The following is a 24676-nucleotide window of genomic DNA, read 5'->3' as shown; positions in this document are numbered from 1 at the left end:
ATGGTTTAAACGTCCACTTACTTCCCTTTGTTTCTCCCTGTCTCAAATAATATATCTTCAGCCTCTGTATACATGCCTTCGTCGTCGGACCCGTAACTAGAGGATCCCAGGCTTGATGCCTGCCCATAGAAGATCGTCCGTGTTCGTTAATGGTGGCTGGGGAACGTTAAATACCCCGTTCGAGGTCACAAAACCCGCCAAGTTCCCATTCCAAATTAATATCTATGGAGGTACACAACAGGGAACCACACTCTGCTATGCCATCTAGGACTTCCAGAGTACTGACCTTTCGGCCGGGGCCCCCTAAACCCTTACGGGAACGAAATCCAACCACTTACGACTCTAGACACCGTGGACCCAGGTACAGACCTGACTCCGGTGGCGCCCATTGCCTACTCACTGTTCCACTCGATAGCCATTGGGCAGATACAAATCTGCTCAAACGCAAGTAAAGAGTGGTCGTTTTACATACGTGGATGCTACACCATCGTAAAACCCTCCCCATTTACCCGGGCTTGGGACCGGTATAGGGACGGGCCTGGTCCCCCAAAGACCAAACCCCACCTACGGCTGGGTTGTACCTATGGAGGTATTGATTTGGGCAAACAGTCCCCTAACAGGGGTCTGGATTAAAAAAAAAAAAAAAAAGCTGTCTTCTGAGTTCCATCCAACCAGGGCCGTCGGCAAGGGGGGGTGTGGGGGAGTGTGACACCGCTCCACTTTTTTGGGGAAAGGGGCCGCCGATTTTACGTTATTTTTAATTTCTAATGCAAGGAATAAAACCGCAAAATGGAAAAAAATGCGAAGCAAACATTATACAAGCAATATCAGTAAACCTGAAATCTAAAACATCCTGTACTTTTCAGCTATTGCGGCCCTAATAGCCAAAAAAAAAAGAAAAGAAAAAGAAAAAACAATAAATGGGGCCGCGAAAAGCAGCTAAGAATCGTTGCGGAAAATGCAGATATTAATCGCCAAGTGGGGCCGCGTGAACGATTACATATCGTTCGTCCCTTGTTAGAAAAAAGAAAAGTACTGTGTAAACACGTGCGAGAACTTTAAAAGTTGCGCCAACATTTTCAGTAAAATCTGTTCAGTGGAGAAGGCATGAATCAATTCTATATGCAGAAGTATTACATTAATCTGTTTCATAATGCGGCAGGTTCTTTGAAATTTAAAAGAAAAATAAAATAACTAAAACATAACTAGCAATATCAGTAAACCTGAAATCTAAAACATCCGGTACTTTTCAGCTATCAAAAAACTATAAATGGGGTCGCGAAAGATAGCTGAGATTCTTTTCGGGCGGCATTTAATGCGGAAAATACGAATATTAATCGCTAAGTGGGGCCGCATGAACGGGATATTACAAATTGGTCATCCCGTGTTTGAAAAAAGAGGACTGCATAAATACGTGCAACATTTTCAGTAAAATCTGAGAATGTTAGTGAAAAAAAGTGGAGAAGACATGACACCTGAATCAATTCTGTATGCAGAAGTATTACATTAATCTGATTCAAACTGCACCGAAGTAGGGACAGTATTTTGTATTTAATAAAAAAAAAAACAGAAGATTTAAAATAAACGATTGTCACTGCCACATTTGTTTTATGTAGTAAATGTAAAAGAAAGAAGAAAAGAAATGTTTATAATATTGAAATAAAAAGAAAGCGGTATTGCCCTCGTGGAAGAGACCCCGCCTTAGAGCGACAAAGATTAAATGCTCTTACATATAGGTAAATATTGTGCACAGTGGTGCAGCAAGAAACTTTCCTTGGGAGAAAAGAAAAAGGGGGGGGGGAGGTCATATAAAATGTTTCGAAATTAAAGGTCGGATAGTGCAATCTAGGCACTTGTAATGTGTTCATACAAATAATTTTGTTGCTATACGCGGGGGAAGGGTGAACTCGCTATTATACCCCTTGGTTACGCCACTGCACTGCATTGCACTGCCGCACGGAATAAAAGTCACTGTCAGAGGGCCAAAAGCGCCAAAGGCACTTTTTCTTAATAACAGTGAAATGACGGAGCCTTTTCCCTATTCCTTTTTTTTTTTTGGAAAACAGAAACAAGCGATACAACTGGATACAACTGTCGTAGTATAGACTGTTTCGCTGAAAAAAAGACGCTACTTTGTGTCCAAAATCAAAGGGAATAATTGCTTTATAGCCCGCGGATCTGTAGTTCCTCGCCACGTCCGGTTGTCATTTGATAGTACATCGTACGGGGCTCAAGCAGTGCTTGCAGCCCTGTGTCCCTGTGTGGTACCCTGCCTGGTGTGTCCAGTTTGCATGAGGGGTTGTTGTTCCGAGTGTGACCTTGAGAGCCTTGATGCTGAAAGAGAGGGGAGCAGTTGATACATTTCCGAGAAAACGTCCGATTCTATTTTCTTACTGGTACGCTGTCAGTTGAGTGTTGACAGACAGAAAATTTTCCTATTATTAATTAGAGCTCATGCTCAAAGCTAAAGACTACTGGAGGAGCTGCATAGAAAAGCTGCTTTATTCAGCAACATAAAGTAAGTTGTTATAAGGTTTTGAACGAACTCTGATGTAGTCCATAATGTACAGTTGAAAGCCTCCGCTTTTTCCATTTCTTGTTTTTAACTTTTATTATTTATATTTGCTCCTCATAAAAGCTCTCTTATACTTCCTCGGCTCTTCCCAACCTTTGCTTGTAACTGTACTTTTTACTTACTTTTTCTTTTATGTTTTCAGTTAGAAAAAAAAGAAAAAACTTCTACAACTATAATAACCTATAATTGCCTTAACTGATTTTTGCAACCATTAAATGATAATCTTGTGTATGAGGTCATTGTAATACCTTTATATGTAAGATTTGTTTTACAGTGGTGCCGACCTAGGGGTTATTCTGGCGTACACTGCGCCATTGAAGTTTTTTGGGGGGTGTTTTAAGAGGTATGTTTCTCTTTTTTGGGGGGCACCAGTGTTGGGAGGTTCTTTGTGATATTGGGAGAGGGGAGGATTTGATCTTGCTCTCGGGGGAGATGGGCACCCCTGTCTTTCAAGTGAAAATTTATTCCATTGAAGAGATTCAATATAATTTTAAATTACTAGGGCTCCGCCCCCTGCTCGCTGACGCTCAACAACCTCCAAAGATTCTTGCGCAATTTTATTTGGATCGCGAAGATTTATGTCTTTTAGGAAGAATCAGGTTAAAATAATTGCTACGATTAGAAAAAATGAAAATTCCGTTCCCCCTCCCCTAAAAAAAAATAAGTAACGAGCTGAATTTATTTCAAACAATATTAAAATCCAGCTCCCTCACGAAGAAAAAATAACTTGATGAAAATATATTTAGCAAAACTATTAATAAACTATTTAAAAACCCTTTAAAACCCAAACTTTTAATGTATCGTATCACATAAATCGTTTGAGGTGCTTGATATCAGATGTCTTAGATTTCTCATTGTAAGCTTAGACGTTATCATTTTTTCAGAATCCTTGCAAATATGTAATGAGAGCACCCCATGCTTTTTTACATTAAAGTTAATTGTTTGATCAATTATTTTATTCGCATTGTTTTAAGCTAATTTATATTTAGCTGTGACGCTGTGGGACATCCTCTCCCTGTTGAATGTACTTAATATTAAAAGATTATTTTTTACTTTTTAGTTTATTCATGCACAAGAACGTGTTTATTAGTTTTTTAAACTATTAATTATTAATATTTTACTTAGTGGTTTGTAAGAATCATTGCTTTAAATGCGTTAAAAAATATAGATATTTAAGCAGAGCCGAAGAGAAGCCATGCCAGTCAAGTCGAAAACGGAGGAGCCGGCCCACGGGGAGGGGGGGGGGGGTCGTAGTCACAGTAGTATAAATCCTATAAGTGTTATGAAGAGGGGGGCTGACTGGCAAGGGGCCGTTGGCTCTCTATGGTCCTGTATTTAAGGCTGGAAGATCTGACTTTTTAACCTATGTCTCTCTTGCAGGCAAGCCCGGGTCACTTCTCCAGATATTTCCTAGCGTTGTTTCTGTACTGTTTAAAAACTAAAAAATCGTCGTGCAACAGTATATCCGGGGGGAGGGGGCGGCATAATGATGCCCTTAATTTTTTTTCTTTCCTGGTGGAAAATTTAACACTTTTACGATCTAAATTTTCAATTTAAAAAAAAAATCATGTATAGAGAAAATTCCACGAGATAGTACTTTTTCTCCAACAACTCCCTACTGTACCTTCCTTTCAGCACGAATCCTTAGAATTGTCATATATTACAAAAGAAGTAGTAAACTATTGCCATGACCATGACCCATGCCCGAGTTCGCGCTCAGTTCGTCTCGGTGAAAAACCGCTGCTCTATCCATTAGAGTTCGATCACTTGTGACACAAGTGACTGTTCCTGGCAGATATTTTGGCTGTTAACTGGAGACTGCTCTGACAGAAGTTTGCTCTGTATTGAAATAAGATGTATTCAGCTGGTAATTAATGGATAGTGGCGGCTCCAGGGCCGTGCAATCTGGGCAGCCGCACAGGGCCCCGCGGCTAGGGGACTCCGCGCTGACTTACAGTAAAACTCTTGGAATGAGAAATCTAGTCTTTGAAAAAACAAAAATTTAAAACAGAAGTTTCTTACAAGTTTAGAACAATTTGGTGAAACGATACAATCGAGTATTAAAATGTTAGAGACTGAAAGGTTTTTTAAATAAGTTTAATTGTTCTAGAGTTTTTGAAAATAATTAAATAAGTCTTTGAGTGTACTTGAAAAGTGCTTAAATTTCATTTCTTATATATAGTGTATAAACTTTAAACTGTTTGAATGTCAAGGATTTACTCTCTCGTTACCGTTTTCCGAATCTCCACACCATTTCTTTTAAGATTTTTATTTATTTTTTACTAGTTATTTTGTTTGTCGTTTGATTTGGGGGATGATCAAAAATTAACTCTATCAAATGTTGATGTGAGCAAGTGATGATGCGTTTTCCACTCTCGTCTCTCTGTCGATCAATGTCGACGATTTGCAGAACCAAAAAAAAAAAAAAGCTATTTTGTATTTTCTTAATTTGCAAAAAAGTGTGAAACTTGTAAAAAGTTTTGGTTTGTCTATATTTTTACTGATATTTTTCTAGTTCAAATTATGCTGATAAGGCCTCAAAACGCAGGATTTTACATCTATTTTTCCAAATTTTCCCCGGGGGAGAAACCCCCGGACTCCCTTTTAAACCGAGTATTCTATATCGCATTTAAGGTTGTCTTTGAAACCCTTTTCTGATACTCCCCTCCCTTCAAATTCAATCGTAAAACAGAGTATGTATACATGTGGGGGATTGTAAACGATAGAAAAAAAATGCTTTATTAATCTTAATAAGGTACAATTAGGATTAAATTATTGTTAATACAGATTTGTTTTATTTATAAATTACCAGGGGGGGCATTAATGATAGGGGATCTACGTTTCCAAAACATTTTTAACGATTGAACTTTTATCTGCATTTCCTCTAAAGCCTTTCACTCCTTTGTGGCATGTACTCTCAATGAAAGATCACCGCAAAAAAAAAAAAAAAAATCTGCCTTACGATAGTCGATGTTGATTAGTCTAGATTCTAGGATATAGTTGGGGGAAAAATGCCAAAGGGTAAGACTTTAACTATCAGATACTAATTTGTGAACTTATTGCATTTATATGATTTTTCTACAAACGGTTCTTCATTTCAGTTGACATTTTTTAGCATATACTTGAATTGAAAACAGTAGAGCTGTGTGGGGCCGTCCAGCCCATCAGTTATCAGTAATTTTTCCATTAGTTTGGGACAAAGGGTCTAAATGCAAATTTTATCGGAAAACAATGAAAACCACACCCACTTATATGTAAAAATATTAATTTTTCAATACCTGGGGGAAAGGGGGGGGGCAATAGACCCCTTTAAATGATCGGCGGGGGCCGCCAATTGTCAAACACCCCCCCCCCCCCCAGATATTTTAGCTAGCGACGGCCCTGCATCCAACAGGTTAAACCATATTAAATCTCCCTTTTAGTTTCTTTTGGTGATTAAAAATCTCACCAGTTTTATGTCAAACTTAAGTTTAAATTGCTAGAATCTCAATTCAGATTCAGATATTAGGATTAGATTTGATTCGATGTTGATGTTGAATTTACGAAAGGAGCCGCTGGCCCTATAATACCAGCAAGAACCATTCTTATGGTTAGAGTTCTGTTTCTTTTATGTGTTAATAAATGTTTGTTTCGTTAAATTGATAGTCGTCGTTTTTGAGACTTGTCTACAATTTTGAATTGAACTAAGAATAAGACTCGTAACTAGAGGATCCCAAGCTTGGTTGGTTTATTTGATTTCAATGGCGCAAGAGCCCTTGAGGGCTATACTGCGCCAAACGAATTTTAGTTTTATACTATTTATTTTTCATTTAACAGAAAGGTCAGGAAATAGTAAAACTAAGCATATTTTGAAGTAAAAGGCATAAAACTTCAAGTACTAGTATTAAAAAACAGCCGTTTAAAACATGTAAACGTTAAAACATTTAAACAAAGTATAGATTAAGAAAAAAAATAGATGAAACAATATCTTGAAAAATAAGAATAGGAATAAATCACATAATGACGAGACAAACACTAAATTAAGGAAGGAGTATAAATTGCAATGGGGTGGGTCCCTCAGCAACTCCTTCAAAGATGGATTAAAATCATTTAAATAATTTAAACTTATGTGATTAAAATGTGAACAGTTATTTAAATATGTAACACAGTCTGATTCACATTACATGTAATGCATGTTGGAGCTGGTTCGTGGCGTAGGAGGTACTTTTGGGTGAATCTGGTATGACCAATGCGAAGTCGAGGATCCCGGGCTTGATGCCAGCCCGTAGAAGATCGTCCGTGTTCGTTAATGGTGGCTGGGGAACGTTAAATACGTTCGTGGTCACAAAATCTGCCAAGTTCCCATTCCAAATCAATACCTATGGAGTAATTGATTTCGGCGGCAACTGCGCTGGATAAAAATAAAAACAGAGCTTTCTTCTGAGTTCCATCCAATTGGTTGAACCACGTATAGTGTCAGGTATGGGGAACTTCGCTATTCATATCATAAAGATAATTTCAGCTAATACATCTAACTTAAAAATAGTTTATGACGAAGTTTTAAGCGACACATCAATGTTCATCATTTATACAACTACAACATTATGTTAAAAAAATCACAAATTATATCTCTAATCGGTTAAACTATTACGAACAATATGTTTCCAAGAATAAAATTAATAGCATTTGAAACAAGAATACCTGACTTTTTCCAAAATTGTGCAGTTAGAATCAAGATTACAAAAATTGTAACTAATTTATAACTAATGTTCAGCTGTATACGAACCAAAATAGAATTTAAAGATAAACGAATAGATATATGAAATTCTCTAATTCCGAAAGTGTCTACAGACACGAAATTAATGTTGATATATTTTTGTTTAGCTATGATAAAGCACGGAGATGCGAGATTTTTATCAGACTTGACGGATGTAGATTAAAAAACGATAAACATTTTTCATGTCAGTTTCGTTTTGGAAAAAAAGGACAACAATGCGTTTTGTCTTCTGATGGATTAAACTATGATAGGGTACAAAAATACAATTTTGAAATATACAATATAAATTATGTTGTCTGCGCACAATATCATTTTTTTAAATAATAAATGTGAACGATCACTCGAAAAAATAAAATAAAAAAATAATTATTTTTGTGAAGGATTACAATTCCCTCGTAGTCAAAGCAGGTACGTGCGTCATCTCTAAAAAGTCCAGTTTTTTTTTACAGGTAAACAAAGGGTTTTCGTAAAAAACACGAAACACGTATCTGCAACTGCTGTTTGTTATGTTTTGTTATGTATGTGTGTGCTTTGTTGATAAATCGTAATAAATGTTAATAATAATAATAATAAAAATTTTATTTGGAGAGGGAAGAAGCATTATAATAAATATTAATATTATAATGAAGGGCTAGAATGGGGAAAGGTTCAAAAGCATGAACATTTGTAGCAACCAAGGAGAATCGTGGAGGGGTTTCCCCTAAAATAAACCCGATCTTATTTTCTGGATTTTTTGGTTTTGCATTTTTTTTCACTGTTTATTTGAGTGAAAATCCCGAGTATCGGCGTCATTCCTCTAAGTCCCAGACCGAAAAAAAAAATTTTGTAGCAAAACATTCAGAAAAAAAATCTTGGATGCATCATATGTTGCATACGAGTCACATAGCAGATCTTCGATAAAGAGCGTCCACGCATTATTTATTCTTATTCAATTAAGGGGAATGTGGGGCAATGTGAAATGGTTAAGGTTACTTACTTTTTTTCAACTTGGAAACTTGTTTTGAAAATTATGGTACATAAAAAAGGGACAATATATTTTAAAATAAAACTTGCATTGAAGCATTATTTTTTATTTTTGAAAGCAAATATCTATCTTCAAAAAAAAAAAAAGGTGGAAATTTTTCCATTTTTCCCTTCTTTTTTTATGTGGCAAAGTGAAAAATAAAATATTTTTCCAAAGATATTTTTTGTTCGATTGTAAAAGATACTTTTGATCAAATAAATGAGTAATAAAAGAATGAATGAATAAATGAAAAAAAAAATGAAACAATAAGAATCATTAAATATATAAATCTGTTGATGTATGAAAAAAATTAAATGAATCATAAAAATAGTGAATGATTAAGAAAATAAGTGAATAATTGAATGAATAAGGGAACTTGGGAATGAAAGAATGTAAATGGAACAACTAATTAACTCATACAAAATCTTTACTAGAAAAAAAGCTGAAAGTCTCTCTGTCCGGATCTCTCTCTGTCTGTCAGGATCGCTCTCTCTGTCTGTCAGGATCGCTCTCTCTGTCTGTCAGGATCGCTCTCTCTGTCCGGATTTCTGTCTGTCAGGATCTCTGTGACGCGCATAGCGCCTAGACCGTTCGGCCGATTTTCATGAAATTTGGCACAAAGTTAGTTTGTAGCATGGGGGTGTGCACCTTGAAGCGATTTTTCGAAAAATCGATGTGGTTCTTTTTCTATTCCAATTTTAAGAACAAAATTATCGTAAGATGGTCGAGTAAATTACGAAATTATCATAACGTGGAACCGTAACATGGGCACAAGCCAATTGGCGAGAAAATTCACCACACATTATTTGTAAATATACAGGCGAACCAAAAGATCTTTTAATTTTTCTATCGCGGGCAAAGCCGTGCGGGTACCACTAATGATTCTATAAAAGATTGAATAAGTAAATGAAATGGACTACAGTTGGCTCTATGTTTAACTACTTTCAAGGGACCACAAAAATCGTCCTTAAATAGAATGCTTTTAAAACTAAAGTGGACCATCTGGGGGCCATGAAAAGCCGTCGCTAAATAGAGAAAGTCGTTAAATAGAGCGTCGTTAAACAGAGAGCCAACTGTATTTCACTTTGCCCCATCCACTTTGCCCCCCATGCACTTGACTAACTGTTCAAAGCATCTGAAATACAAATAAATTTAAGATCAAGAAAATAAATATTGCACCGCATAGTGTAGGTCTCAGTTAATATTAAAATGTTAATAACAATAACTTTATAATTTAATAATTACAAAAACAATTTTTGACTTACAACAAATATTATAATATGATTATCAATTTTTGAAAATTGCATGTATTATAATATTCTTTCACTTACAGAGGTAATTTTTTCTTGTCTGGAATAGACTACATGTGTTACTACATAGTTAAAATATTACTAGGCTGGCGTAAATATTCCACCATTTCACTTTGCCCCATATTCCACTACATTCGCAGATAACACTTAGATTAAAAATCAAATTTAGTATGTGACCCTGTTTGAGTAACCACCATGATCGTTACCATGTTTAGATGCGAATCTTGTTTTTACCAACGTACGTCGTTGAAACTTGGTACACACGAAGTAGGGGAATGTGGGGCAAAGTAAAATGAATAATGAACAATCTTTATCTTTATCTTCTTTATCTTTACTAATAATAAAGCTGAAAGTCTCTCTGTCCGGAGGATGTCTGTAGGATGTCTGGATCTCTGTGACGTGCATAGCGCCTAGACCGTTCGGCCGATTTTCATGAAATTTGGCACAAAGTTAGTTTGTAGCATGGGGGTGTGCACCTCGAAGCGATTTTTCGAAAATTCGATGTAGTTCTTTTTCTATTTTAATTTTAAGAACAAAATTATCGTAAGATGGACGAGTAAATTACGAATTTATCATAACGTGGAACCGTAACATGGGCACAAGCCAATCGGCGAGATTCGAAATTATCATAACGTGGAACCTCAACATGGGTACAAGCCAATTGGCGAGAAAATTCACCACACATTATTTGTAAATATACAGGCGAACCAAAAGACCTTTTAATTTTTCTATTACGGGCAAAGCCGTGCGGGTACCACTAGTAATAAATAAATAAGATTTTCCCTTTCAAAACCGCCTTTTTTTTCAACATGAACAAGTTAGAAATTTTATCTGAAAATTACGTTACATAACGAAAGAATAATATGTTTTTTGAATAAAACTTGCATTCAAACTTTAGTTTCTATTTTTTGCAGTAAATTTTTATCTCTAAAAAAGTGGACAGTTTTCCTTCCATGATCCTTGTTCATGAGGCAAAGTGAAAAATAAAATCATTTTACAATGTTAAATAAAAGAAGAAATGAATACATGAAAAGGAAATGAAACAGAAAAATAGCAAATAAATAAGTTAATAAATGAGAAAAAATGAATCAGTTAATAAAATAGCGAATGAATTAGAAAATAAATGAATGAATGAAAAAATAAGAGAATTATTAAATGAAAGAATGCAAATAAAATGTTTTATAAAGGTGTACGTAAGTGATTTGATAAATGAAATAAACTATTTCACTTTGCCCCGCATATTCTTGACTAACAGTACAAAATATTTGAAATGCAAATCAGCTTAACACTAAACAGGTACTGCGCTGAATATTAGTAGGCATCAATTAAGATTTAAAATGTTATTTACAAAAACCTTTTTTATTTAATAATCACAAAAATCATTCTTGATTTACAACAAAATATTAAAATATGAGCATCTTATACATATAAAATCTGAGTATCTATCTATCTATGTCCAAGCTTCTTCTCCCGAACGACAGTGAACTGACCATCGAACCAGGTATCGATGGATTCGTCATCTTCCCGTCTTCATGTTTGGCTATTTAACATAATCCTCCGATAATAATTAGCGGAGATATCAATTAAAAACTATTAATTATGACTCTTAGATTTCAAAGTCAAATCCCTATTTTTCGAAGGCTTTCTTCCATTCAAATTATTATTCAGTGCTTCATCTCAACTTTCCATAACAATGCTTTTATTAAAATGTATAGCGGGTGAAGAAAATCATTGAGATGAAAGATCTGTTGCCATTTGTTTTCTCGAATATGAACAGGTAAAACTCTTGTTTTTGTTTTGAGGCTTTTCCTGTAATCACAGGGGATTTAAAATGTTTACTTTTTGGGGTTTTCCGCAATCTGCCGCAAAATTTCAGTGACTTTTTTTTTTGGTTCAAGCCTGAGTGTTGAACTCGCGTCACTTGATATAACTTTTATTTTCGAGGTGGACCGTGCAAAGCCGGGCGACGCAGCTAGTTAATTTATAAAAATTGCTTGCATTATCATTTTTTTTTTATTTTCAGACGTACTTTTTTCTTGATTGGAATAGACGACATGTGTTACTATGTATACATATTTAAAAAAATACTTGATAGGTGGTGCTAAAAGCAAAGTAAATATTTTACCATTTTACTTTGCACCGCTATTTCACTTTGCCCTGCAATCCCCTAGTTACTATGTAGTTCACACTTGTATCGCCAAGTGAAGGCTTCTTGCTTCTTTTTAACTGCAATTATTATCGCCAAATCACTGTAGTTAAAGAGAGACCTTTTTGCAATTCAGATTAACACGCTTTAAACATGCAATTGAAGCGAATTTAAAGCGCAATAAATAAGTTGTGTGATAAAATAAATATTTTTAGCTGGATTTTCAGGAGTACAGAGTTCGAGGTGATGCATATTTTTGTTTGTTTTGGAAATAAAACTTTCTTTTTCAATTTAAGGCTCTGAAAATAAAATTCAGCTGTTTGAAAACATTTATTACGACAGAAAACTGAAATAAAGGCTGTAAAAAGAGAATTCGGATAGTTAAAAACGAATCTTATATAACTAAAAACTGAGCGTATGTACTTATCTATGTATGTCCGAGTTACTTCTCCCGAACGCCCATGAACTGACCATCGAACCAGGTATCGATGGATTCGTAATTTTCCCGTTTTAATGTTTCGCTATTTAACATAATCCTCCGATAATAATTAGCGGAGATATCAATTAAAAATTATTAGTTACGACACTTAGATTTCTAAATAAAAGCCTTATTTTTCGAAGGCTTTCCTCCATTCAAATTATTACTCACTGCTTCATCTCAACTTTCCGTAACAATGCTTTTAAATTAAAATTTGTAGCGTGAAGAAAATACTCGACGTTAAATCCCGGTTATCACAAATTTGCCATTTTAACTGCGCTTGCGCGCGGACTTTGCTGATTTCAAAAATCTTGCTAAAATTAATTACAAGCATTTTAAATTTGTTAATAAATAGGCAACAGATAAAAAATAGAAATCACAAAGCTTTTTCTGATTTAGGCTTCGGTAAAGATTGAGTTTTGCGTCTTAACTATTAATGGATTCGAAGTCTGATTTTCTATCAAACAAAGGCCATTTTCAGGGCCAAATTTCTAAATACAAAGCCGAACCCTCAACCTAAATAAAAATGTATAATACTAAGCTATTTACGCCTAACGTAAAATATCCGCAAAAGACATATCTATACTCATGTTCCAATCATTTTTGAAGTACACAACGTGTTTTACGTTTATGTTAAATAAATATTTCCAAACCGAGAAATATTGAAGTGTCATTTTTCTCTTTACATTATGAAGATTATCAGTTATTCATATCCGTAGCTTCATATAATATATCACGAAATCGCTGTGAAAGTATTCTAATCGCATTCATTAATTTGTTGGGACTCTCGCTCAGCCTAAATACAAACGAGCAACACGAAATCTTAAAACAGAAACTCCAAAAAAGCTAAGTCTGCGCGCAAGCGCAGTTGAAATGGCAAATTTGTGATAACCGGGATTTAACGTCTAGTGAAGAAAATCATTGAGACGAAATATTTGTTGCCATTTTTTATCTCGAATATGAGCAAATAAAATTCTGTTTTTTTTTTAAAGTCTTTTCCTGTAATCGGGGGATTTAGAATGTTTCTTTTTTGATTATTTTCCCGCAATCTGCCGCAAAATTTTACTGTTTTTTTTTTTTTTTTTTTTCAAGCCTGGTTGTTGAACACGCTTCACTTGACATAACTTTTATTTTCGAGTTAGGCCGTGCAAAGCCGGGCGACGAGCTAGTTTATACATAAATGTTGACTTTTTATATTATTTTATTCATTTGCAGCAGTGGTGATCAACCAATGGTCCGTTGGCACATATGAGGCAATAAGAAACAAAGGGATGCCAGTGGACATTTTCAAGTTTTGAGCTAAACGCATTTAAAGATTACGTCCTAGGTAGGCGTTCATTGAATATTTTTTTTCTAAATCATGCTGTACAGCAGCAACTACCAGGGCTACTAGAACTATATCTTGCTCCAGGACAGAGGAGGGGTTCACCTACAATGTGTACTGGTTATCTCCAAATTTGTCAATTTGCCACTTACATCTCTTTGCCTCTCACTACCTCATATGACCCCCCGCGGCAGACCCATGCGGTTGGTTTGTAATGCTTAAAAAATTAAACATATGAAAATGTTCTTTGTTCTGACCGGCGAGAACCATTGAAATAGGAGATGTGGCCCTCGGGTAATAAAAGATTGGGCATCTTTGATTTTTTAGTACGTATTTATTTATTTATTTTGTAATGACAAAAAATGTTTAGTAAGTAATTGACCTTAAAAATAAATATCATTTTCAAGAGATGGATCAAAATGAATTACAACTTAATAAAAAAATTATCATTTGTTGATACCAAGGTTCGCCGATATATATCACTCGATATATATCATGATATATATGACGATATATATCCAATATTTATTTTGAAAATATCAGGATATTTTCATATTTTCGAGATTTATTTTTTCAACTATGGTATTTTCAATATAAAATGTAAATTAATCATAATAATATTGTTCATTTATTATTAAATAACCAAAAAGTTATGTATTATATTTTTATTATGTATAATACACCATTAATTGTATTTCAAAGTAATATAATATTCCTTCTTTACTTGTATTTTATATTCATAAAATTATCAGTGATTAAAAATTTTGATTCATATTAAAAGTGCCTAATTAAATATTAAACATTGCTCAGAAAAAAAAGAAAATGTATCATGACTGTCCACGACTAATGCATATTATTTATTTCTTAATCATATAACTCTAAAAGTAGCTAACAGAAGAAAACTGAGTAAAACAGCTAATGCTAAAGTAACTCTATTCAAATTGATACAAATGTAAAACGAAATCTTACTACTATTATATATGCGGAAGTTTCTCTGTATGGATGTATGGATGTTTGTTACTCTTTCACGCAAAAACTACTGAATGGATTTAATGAAACTTTACAATAATATAGTTTATGCATCAGAATAACACATAGGGTAGTTTTCACCCCGTTATGGGGGGAAAAAACCCCTAGGGGGCGATAAAATCCAATTTTCGTATAAATTCTCTAATATGAGGATGAAAAAATATTTGCACATATTAACATTATATGTTCATCGAAAGCTCTGATTTTTCTGCTGAAGATGGCACCTGTACCAAATTTCTAAGTAGAATAAAAAACGAGTTATGAGCTTTTTAGTTCCATGTTCGAAGGCTTTCCTCAACACAAAATAGTATTTAGGGTATCATCTCAACTCCCTGTCGATAGCGACAATTGCTGTATTGTTGACTATTTTTGCTTTTCGTCTGACTGTTCAAGGCTTTTCTTAAGTTAAATTTTAAAGTAAGATTTTTTGCACAAAACAGGCAAATAATACATGGATTTGGCTGATTATTTTCCAGAATGTTTTCCTGATTTATGTTGTGCGATTTTTTGGTTGTCTCGCCGACATTTCATTTACCCCCCCCCCTCCCATGATTTTCAGTTTTCATCACATCTTTTGATATATTAAAGGGGGAGGCCATTTTAAATGTCGGCGAAACTGGGGAGAAACTATTTTTTGGTAAGTATTTGACCTCTCCCTGTGTTGATCATTAACTTGAAGCAATTGAAAAAAACTACATCAACGTGAGCGAAGCCACGGGTAAAAGCTATATTAGATATAAATGACGAAAGAAACCTTAATTTTAAGTCTACATATCGTCGCCTCAGAGCAACAGTAAAATATCTAATCCCAGAAATAACACTAAGATATCTTACTGTAGCTCTGAGGCGACGATATTGTGATAATAATATAAGAAAATAAAGAGTGATTTGAGGATGCATTTATTATTTCGAAGACTTTAGTTTGTGCTAATTGAAAATATTGGATATATATCAAAATATCGGATATTTTCGAAAATATCATGATATTTTCGAACCCTAGTCGTTACGCAAAACAAAAATTGACTGACATTGTAAAGTTTCGATAATACGGAACTCGATAACTCGACCGAATCCGAAAAACTTGATCACATTCTAACAGGACAAAAAAATCCCGCGTAAAAAACCTGTTGCTTGCACGTTCCTGATAACTCCACATTTTCAAACTTAATCAGTTCTCCGGTTCATATTAGGTCGAGTTTTCGGTATTAAATTGTATTATATTTTCAAGGGTAGAAAAAAGTGTATAAAGTACAAGTTGAACCTTATGTTAACAGGAACAAATTTAAAAGTAAAATAAAATGAACCTGTCAGCAGGTTATTATTTTTTTTAATTATCAGATCGCATGTCATGAGAATAAGTTAAGCATTTCTTCTTTTTAGTACAGGTGTCCCTCGTATAACGCGGTTAACTCGATCCGTGTAGTATCGAAACCAGGTTATACGAGACTTTTTTAAAAATTACATTTTTACTTACTTAAAATACACCGCCAGCTCAGTTATTCCATCCGAGGACTGCAATTTCGTGCTTTTTAGCACTCATCAGTCCAGAATAGGAATGACATGAGCTGGAGGCGAAAAATCTCTTAAGGGAGCCAAGAGAGCCAAACAAACTCGTAGCTAATGCAGAATTAGCAAACCAGATGAGCGACCGCAACAATGGTGCGGTTCAACTCAATGATGGCAAAGCTATGGTATTTTGTAGTAAGTTACCGCCCTAAAGCCAGGGCTAAGGTAGAAATACTCAAAAATACACCGCCAGCTCAGTTATTCCATCCGAGGACTGCAGTTTCGTGCTTTTTAGCACTCATCAGCCCGGAATAGGAATGACATGAGCTGGAGGCGAAAAATCTCTTAAGGGAGCCAAGAGAGACAAACATGCAGTCCTCGGATGGAATAACTGAGCTGGCGGTGTATTTTAAGTATTTCTGCCTTAGCCCTGGCTTTAGGGCGGTAACTTACTACAAAATACATTTTTACTTATTTTTAATACTCATTATGTATGTGCATGAGAAAAATAAGGATCAAATGTATCGTGTTATATCAAAACCGTGTTCCGTGTTATACGAGACTTTTTCTAAAATAACATTTTTACTTATTTTTAATAAAAATTATGCATGTGCATGAGAAAAATCAGGTTATATGTAAGATGTATCGTGTTATATCGAAACCGTGTTATACGAGACTTGGAATTAATGTAAATCAAGGGATATGTACCGTGTTATATTGAAAACAAGTTTCATAAAAACAAAGTAAAAACTTATTAGAGTTATCAACTATTGACAGAATGTATTAAACAAAAATGAAATTCCATCTTTTTTAAATATAACATTCAAGTTATATCAAAACCATGAAGTATTAAAATCAATTTTCGTACCGTGTAATACCGAAACCGTGTTATAATAATCGCAAATTTGGTACCGGGTAATATCGAAACCGTGTTGTTCAAGTACCGTGCTATACGAGGGACGCCTGTACTTATGTCCACAGCTTTTGCAAAAAAAAAAAAAAAAAAGATTTTTTTTTTTAATTCATTTTACTACACATAAGACATTTTGCTGCTAAGTAACAATCCTTCTTTTTAATGCAAAAGAAATCCCAAGGAAATACAAAGGAGAAATAACACTGAATAAAATCATACTTCTGGGCAAGGAATGACCTGCTTTTATTATTTTTCAAATCAGTTGCAAGTGTTATTCGTTGCTGAAACGAATATTTCTCACTTGCTCTCGATAATGAAGTTCCATTTTATCGATCAGCCGGCGAAAGCACTCAACTAAACAAGACTTTCCAATTTAGAAATCCGACAACTGGAGATCTTTTAAAATTTTGGAAAATCTTAATAAGCTGACAATGTTGAACCAAAATGTAATTTGTACTCAAAGTATACCCCTTAGACTAGCGGAGTCGGAGTTGATTTTCATTCCAGATAAAGTATTGTGCGCGTAACAATGGGGTTATTTCCTTCAGTCAAAATTACTACTTTTATTCACTGATATTGATAGAATAAGCAAAAGAAAAAAAAAAAAAACCATGGACCCAGAAAATACTTTCATTTTCTCAACAGTTATTTTTTAATTAATTTGTTTTAAATGTCCCATTTTTCAAACAAGGCGTGGTCTTGATGACGTCATGATGCAATTTGGCGCATTTTTCTACCACGTTTCCACGTTATAATAATCAAGATACGATTTAAATATTGCGCTCTACGCTTGCTATCAACCCTATCGTTGCCAATACACGTGAGTAAAGATGCGAATTAAATATTTTGCTCTGTGAATGGCAACAGTGAATGGCATTTCATCATTTGTGATGTCATTGGCAGAAGCGTAAACAATGAAAGCGCACCGGTTAAAGCAATTTTTTAAATATATTAAACTTAAACAAATTATTTAAACAATGGTCAGATCCTATGTTTTTTACCATACCCTTTCAGAAAAAAATACTTTTAAACTTTTTTCCAAAAAGTGGGAAGTATTCTATTACTTTGAATTTGGGTTGTACAAAGACAGAAAATGAAATAAGAATGAAGAAAACATTTACTTTGGAGTCATGAAAGTTTCTTTTTTTCACAAAATCGACAATTTTACTCATTTGATGCTGATTTTTACTATTGCACCATTTAGTGTTGAAGGTTACTATCAGAGATTACAAAAACATAGCATCTAAAAATAGATTCTTAGAAATTAGCAGCGTGCCAATGAACAACACTCTCCCCTATACCAGACAGCCAGTTTATCAAATCCAAAGACTGTAGTTTCGTTCGTGTTAGAACTCATCAGTCTGGAATAGTGAACAACAGAGGTTTTGAGATTGCTGGTGCTCTTAGCTTCAATGAGATGATAATGATATTTGCTTCCAGCTTGGTTGTTCACTATTCCAGACTGGTGAATTCCAACAAGGACGCAACTGCAGCCGCTGGATGTGATATCAAGGCTGTCTTGTTTATTGCATGTACGGATACTTGTGACCATTTTTAAAAACATTTCAATATCCTTTTTAGTTTTCAAAACAATTGTGAAAATACTTTTTAAAACACTCATTTGGTTCAGAGCATTGTTTTACACTTTTGGGAATGTTTTTGTATTCCATGTTTGTGGACATTTTCCAACAATGACACGTGTCTCTTCTTTTAGAATATTTTTCAAAAACTTTCGGGGACACTTATTGAACACTCGTTTGATTGCACAAGTAATTCTTGCTGTTTGTTTTAAAGCAACCGTGGCCAAATAATAGACGGTTAACAACCAGGGAAGGCGATCTACTTTGACGACCTCAATGTCGGCCATTTGTGCAACAAAACTAGCTACGTCGCCCGGCTTTGCACGTTCCACCTCGAAAATAAAAATTATATCAAGTGACGCGAGTTCAACAATCAGGCTTAAACAAAAAAAAAACAAAAACACAGTAAAATTTTGAGGGAAGATTTCGGAAAAATAACCAAAAACTAAACATTTTAAATCCCCCGATTGCCATGAGAAGCCTTTAAAACAAAAGCCAGACTTTTATTTGCTCATATTCGAGACAAAAAATGGCAACAGATCTTTCCTCTCAATGATTTTCTACACGCTATAAATTTAAATAAAAGCATTCGTGCGGAAAGTTGAGATGAAGCACTGAATAATAATTTGAATGGAGGCAAGCCTTCGAAAAATAGGGACTTTATGTCGAAATCTAAGTGTCTTAATGAATATAGTTTTTAATTGATATCTCCGCTAATTATTATCGGAGGATTATGTTAAATAGCCAAACCAAAAGACGGGAAAATTACGAATCCATCGATACCTAGTTCGATGGTCAGTTCACCGTCGTTCGGGAGAAGAAACTTGGACATAGATACATAAGTACATACATAGATACATACATTCAGTTTTTAATTATATAAGATCATATTGAGAGATTCAAAGGCAATCTAAAATAGAAAATGTAATTGTTATGATTACACACATCTTACCCAATATTATTGGTTGAACGACGACTTGACTTATTTCTGGTGTTTGACCAAGAAAGCTCTCAGTTATAAAACAAAAAGTTTTTTTTCTCTAATTAAACTTACCTTTATGTGGGAGTTTAATTAGAAAAAAAAATATGTCGAGCAGAAAAAGAAGATTTGTGGATAGCATATATTTTTTGATGCTTAACCCTTTATATGTTCCATAAAGCACAGAGCTATTAGGAAACCCTATTTTTATTCATAAAAAAATCATTTTTTCCCGAAAAAAAAAAAACTGTGAAGGACCGGTTTTTTTCCACCACTTCAAAATTTCCGGAAATTTTACATCTCTATGCAGGCTACAGTTATTGTTCAGATAAGTTGACCATTAATCGAAGGGTGTTCTTTCTTTTTTTTAAACCTTTGACTCCGTTCAGACCACAAAGCATGATGTAAGCATAAAGTATTAGATTTAAAAATTCAGACCTTAAGTAAATCCTTTTTGTGCAGAAAAACTAAACCTTTAACTATTTATTCGCGCGCGCAAGAATACGTTGTAAAACATTACAATTATTATCAACTTCATTAGTAAGAAATCATTTTCTGTTCCTCGGCTTTCGGCGGGGAAAAAAAAAAAAAAAAACATTTTGTCTACGTTCGAAAAATTACACTTAAAAAACGGACTCACTTCAACTGGTTTTGGTTTTGAATTTTAAGTGTTCGATTAAAAGAAAAACATGTGCTGGCATTCAAGCCGTAACGGTTAAAGCAGCCTGTTATGAGAAATTATATCAATTAAAAAAAAAAATCTTTTTTTTTTTCAATCTAATTTATTATTTCTCTAGCATGTTTGTTTCAATCGCTAAGCGAGATCTTCCTCATTCCTTAATCGAATTTCATGTTTTACGAATAATTTTAAAGCGTATCATGCTGGCTTATGACATAACATACAGACGCATGTTTTTTTTTTCTTCCCTTTGGCAAAAAGCTTTTTTGCTGTTTTTTATTACACATTGCTTCAATGAATAGCATTCGAAAGCGAAGGTGCAACTGCTCGGTTGGTTGGGGTGTCGTGCTGTTAACCAGAATGACGCCAATTCGAATCCTTACCAATAAATATCTCTTTAATGTTTCTTTTTTTCCGTCAGGTGCTCACATAGGCAGGACTGTATTTGCAACAACTCTTTTTTTTTTCACATGCACAATTACTGCTTTTTCGCGAGTCACTCAGTCACACTTTTAATGATATTTATGTTTGCATTGAAAATATGTAGAACCAAAAAGTGAGCGATGATCACATTCTCACATTGTTGTATTTAACGAGGTCTTGTTGCTGATGTGTTCAAATTACATGCCTTCTTTTGTGCGTTTACTTTTTTCGCTTCTTCTTCATAATGTTCTTTCGTTGAAATTTTTAAAGAGCGAAATGCCACATGAAACGATTCGAAGCACAGTGCGGAGTTCCGCACGGGTAAACTAGTATAAATGAATGGTACAGTAAACCCTTTTTAATCCGGACCCTAATAAACCGGATTTCGTTTAATTCGGACAGTCACTTAGATAAACATAATGTGAAAAAAAGCAAGTTAGCTCAATTATGTATTTTTCTGAGAAGTATTTTCTGTTTATACAATGTAATTTTGTTATTTCTCTTATGTAGTTCTGTATTTCATTTTCTTGAATTAAAAATACAATTTTGTTTACATTGGCTACATTGTCTACCATACAAAAGTACCTACATTACATGCAGGAAACGATCACATTCGGAATAGATTCGGAAAACATTTCAGCACACTTTATTCTTAACGGGGCCGTGGTAGCCCGATCGGTAGAGTGTCGGATTCGGGGCCGGAGGGTCCTGAGTTCGAACCTCGATGGTCGAAGATCCACCGTCGTCATTAAAGGGGACTGGGCGACGTTAAATATGCTCGTGGTCTCAATGTCCTCCAAGTGAAGCGATACCTCTGGGGGTGCTAGCACCAGGTAGCTATTAGCTCCTGATCTAGTTCTAAATTCTCATTAACTGTTCGATCCGGTGATGGTGCTGCCATCTATCGGTATAAAAAATAATGGAGGCAAGGCACTTAGTATGCAGTCCTCGACATAAATACAGTTGTAGTCAGTTGTGACTCGGAATCGAATTATTCTTAACGGAGCGTATTCGCAGGGTACGTCACTTAATATAGGTAAGTGTATGGAGTGTTGTCCCACAGTTGTGGCAAGTTAACCTTAGAATGAAAACGAGCTGATGTGTGCATCACATGAATTCCTTTTGCTCCAATTTAATGATAATAGTGTCTTGGAGTAAGCAAAGAAACTTTAAATATTTTTACACCAACTTTGTTGCGAACTGAAGCAAAAAAAACGTTTTATACCATAGACTAATAATAAGAGTAGACCGAGCTATGGCAACCCTTTTGCTGCTCATAAACCAAACCATGTGACTGGTGGATATCCTAGCAACAGCGGGCGTTGATCGTAGCAGACGATCAACGCCAGCGCGAAATAAAATAAATAGAATTGATGGAACACGGAAGAATGATCTTTTATGGAGTCCGATTTGTAAATTTGTTATTCTAAGTTGTAAATATTTTGTTAATATAGTGAGTTTTTCGTTTAGATAGTATTGTGCATTTTCTTTATTCCATTTTAATAACTCTCTAAGCAATTAAAGATGCAAGCGACCAAGAAGAATCAGCAAATGGTAAGATTTTTACCTACAGTTTCAATTTAAGATACCGATTAGTACATTTTTGCGTTAACGCAAAACGTTTACGCCATTTCGTTCACGCCAACGCTGACAGCTCCAAATGAAATAAAAGTTACCGAAAACTGATCAAAAACTATTACTAATGTCAAAATAATGCATAACTAAAAGAAAAACAGTTCAATCTCTGCACCTGGAAGTTTTTTTTAATGAAAACACATTGTCTTAAAATACATGTCGAGTGCCAAACTATAGATAATGCTGCCATCTAGCAACCATGCTGCCAAAGTCTTCGCCAAGCTCTTCCACTAGTCACGTGATACATCTATGAACCAATTTTCTTCATCAGCAAGAATGAGAAAGCTCGGTCTACTCTTATTATTAGTCTATGTTTTATACAGATTCATTTTCCCATTATTGGACATTTTAATGTGATTCAAAGGTTAACTCTCTAAATGTCACCAATATTGGTCAGAATGAAACCAGATATTAAAAAAAAAGAGCCGCCCAGTTTGCGAAAAAACTTGGCGATCAAAATCTTGGCGATATATCGCCAAGTGTTTGCCAAATTATACCACTTGAGCTTGCATTGAAATTAACAATGATTCCTCCCCCCCCCCAAAAAAAGGTGTAAAAGACCCCCCCCCCTTTTTCACATCCGAATGCAACCAAAAGGAGAGGTGCACAACTAGACTTCACTAGGAGTCTACGTACCAAATTTCATTTTTCTAGGACATACCATTTTTGAGTTATGCGAGATACATACGCACATACACACATTCGCACATACATAAGTACATACAGACGTCACGAGAAAACTCGTTGTAATTAATTCGGGGATCGTCAAAATGAATATTTTGGGTGTTTATACGTTCTTAGGTATATATGCACGTGTGGTAAAGACTCAACATTCATTCGGGGGCGAGCAAAATGGAAATTAATGCCGATTTTTGAGTGAAAATTTTTTCGTGAATACAATCCTTTTTTATGTAAAGGAAGTAAAAATCTAAACTTGTTACACTTGTAAAGTGAAGAAAATTAGGGACAGGACCAAAAAGCAAATTTAAATCGGTAATTTTTGATCTAAAAGGTTTAGAACTTAAGCATTATAATTATTACTCTATTCGTAAAAAAAAAAAAAATTCTACACATAAAAATAAAAGCAGCATTCATAGTAAGGTGCAATAAAACGAGCTGATGTGTGCATCACATGAATTCCTTTTACTCCAATTTAATGTCATTTTCCCATTATTGGCAATTTTTTTGTGATTCAATAGTTTACTCTCTGAACATCACCAACAGAGGTAAAATTGAAACCAGAATTAAAAATAAAAAAGAAATCGCCAAATTTTTCACCAAGTTGGCGAAAAAACTTGCCGACCCAAAGACTGGCGATATATCGCCAAGTGTCCGCCAAATTATAACACCACTTGAGTTTACATCGAAAGTAACAATGTTCCCCCCCCCCAAAAAAAAAGGGGGCAAAAGACCCCCTTAGAAACACCTGAGTGCAACCAGAAGGGGAAGTGCACAACTAGACCCCACTAGGAGTCTACCTACCAAATTTCAACTTTCTTGGACATACCGTTCTTGAGTTATGCGACATACATTCGCACATACGCATATACATACGTACACACAGATGTCACGAGAAAACTCGTTGTAATTAACTCGGGAATCGTCAAAATGGATATTTCGAGCGTCTATAAGTTCTTAGGCACTTATCCTAAGGTGATCGAGTCCAAAAAAAAAACTCAACATTCATTCAGGGGTGAGCAAAATGAAAATTAAGGCCGATTTTTGAGTGAAATTTTTTTTCGCGAAAACAATACTTCCTTTTTTGGGAAAGGAAGTAAAAAGCAAATATAATAAGAATAGTACTGATGTTCAAAAATCAAAGATCTCAAATTACAAAACTGATTAATGCTGCCGATTCACAAAATATATTTATTTTAATCCTATAAAACATTTTAAAGAATTATATCTTCTTCTCCACCAAAAAAAAAAATAAAAAATCAATACATCAACGAAGTGAAATTGCGAAGTAGAGATTTAGAGGTCAAACATGTTGACATTTCCTCTAACTAACCTAAATGTTGAAAACAGTTCATTATCGCAATATACGCAAGACAACATTCATCGTTGCTTACATTAGTATGTCTAATATGTCAGATTTTTTTTCATTCATAGTAATTTATTTATAATCCTTTTCCTTAATCCATTGTTTTCTGCTAAGTTCCGTATTAATACATTAGATTCATTACTTTTTCTCTTCTTGCATTTATTTTAGATTTGTTTTTAGTAACTCAGTTGGTTTTCAGTTGCGCGTTGGGGCAAGCTTCAATTTTGCAAAATTAATAACACTGAATGCCGTTTTGTTTTCTTGACGTACCTTTTACTTCAGTTAATTCAGCCAGT

The 24676-nt window shown here is 34.6% G+C and overlaps 1 protein-coding gene across 1 annotated transcript in view; it reads left to right on the top strand.

Moving 5' to 3' along the window:
* The window catches only part of LOC129225044 (uncharacterized), a 60018-nt gene extending 41472 nt beyond the window's left edge, over window positions 1-18546 (top strand). The window contains exon 3 of the mRNA XM_054859589.1: window positions 18502-18546. Within this exon, the coding sequence (XP_054715564.1) occupies window positions 18502-18546 (45 nt within the window). The remainder of the gene's footprint in view (window positions 1-18501) is intronic.
* Window positions 18547-24676: the final 6130 nt, after the last annotated feature.

This window comes from Uloborus diversus, chromosome 6 (assembly GCF_026930045.1).
Source record: "Uloborus diversus isolate 005 chromosome 6, Udiv.v.3.1, whole genome shotgun sequence".
In the NCBI taxonomy this organism is placed as follows: Eukaryota; Metazoa; Arthropoda; class Arachnida; order Araneae; family Uloboridae; genus Uloborus; species Uloborus diversus.
The sequence above is the reverse complement of the archived record's forward strand: the minus strand, read 5'-3'. Positions and strand labels throughout refer to the sequence as shown.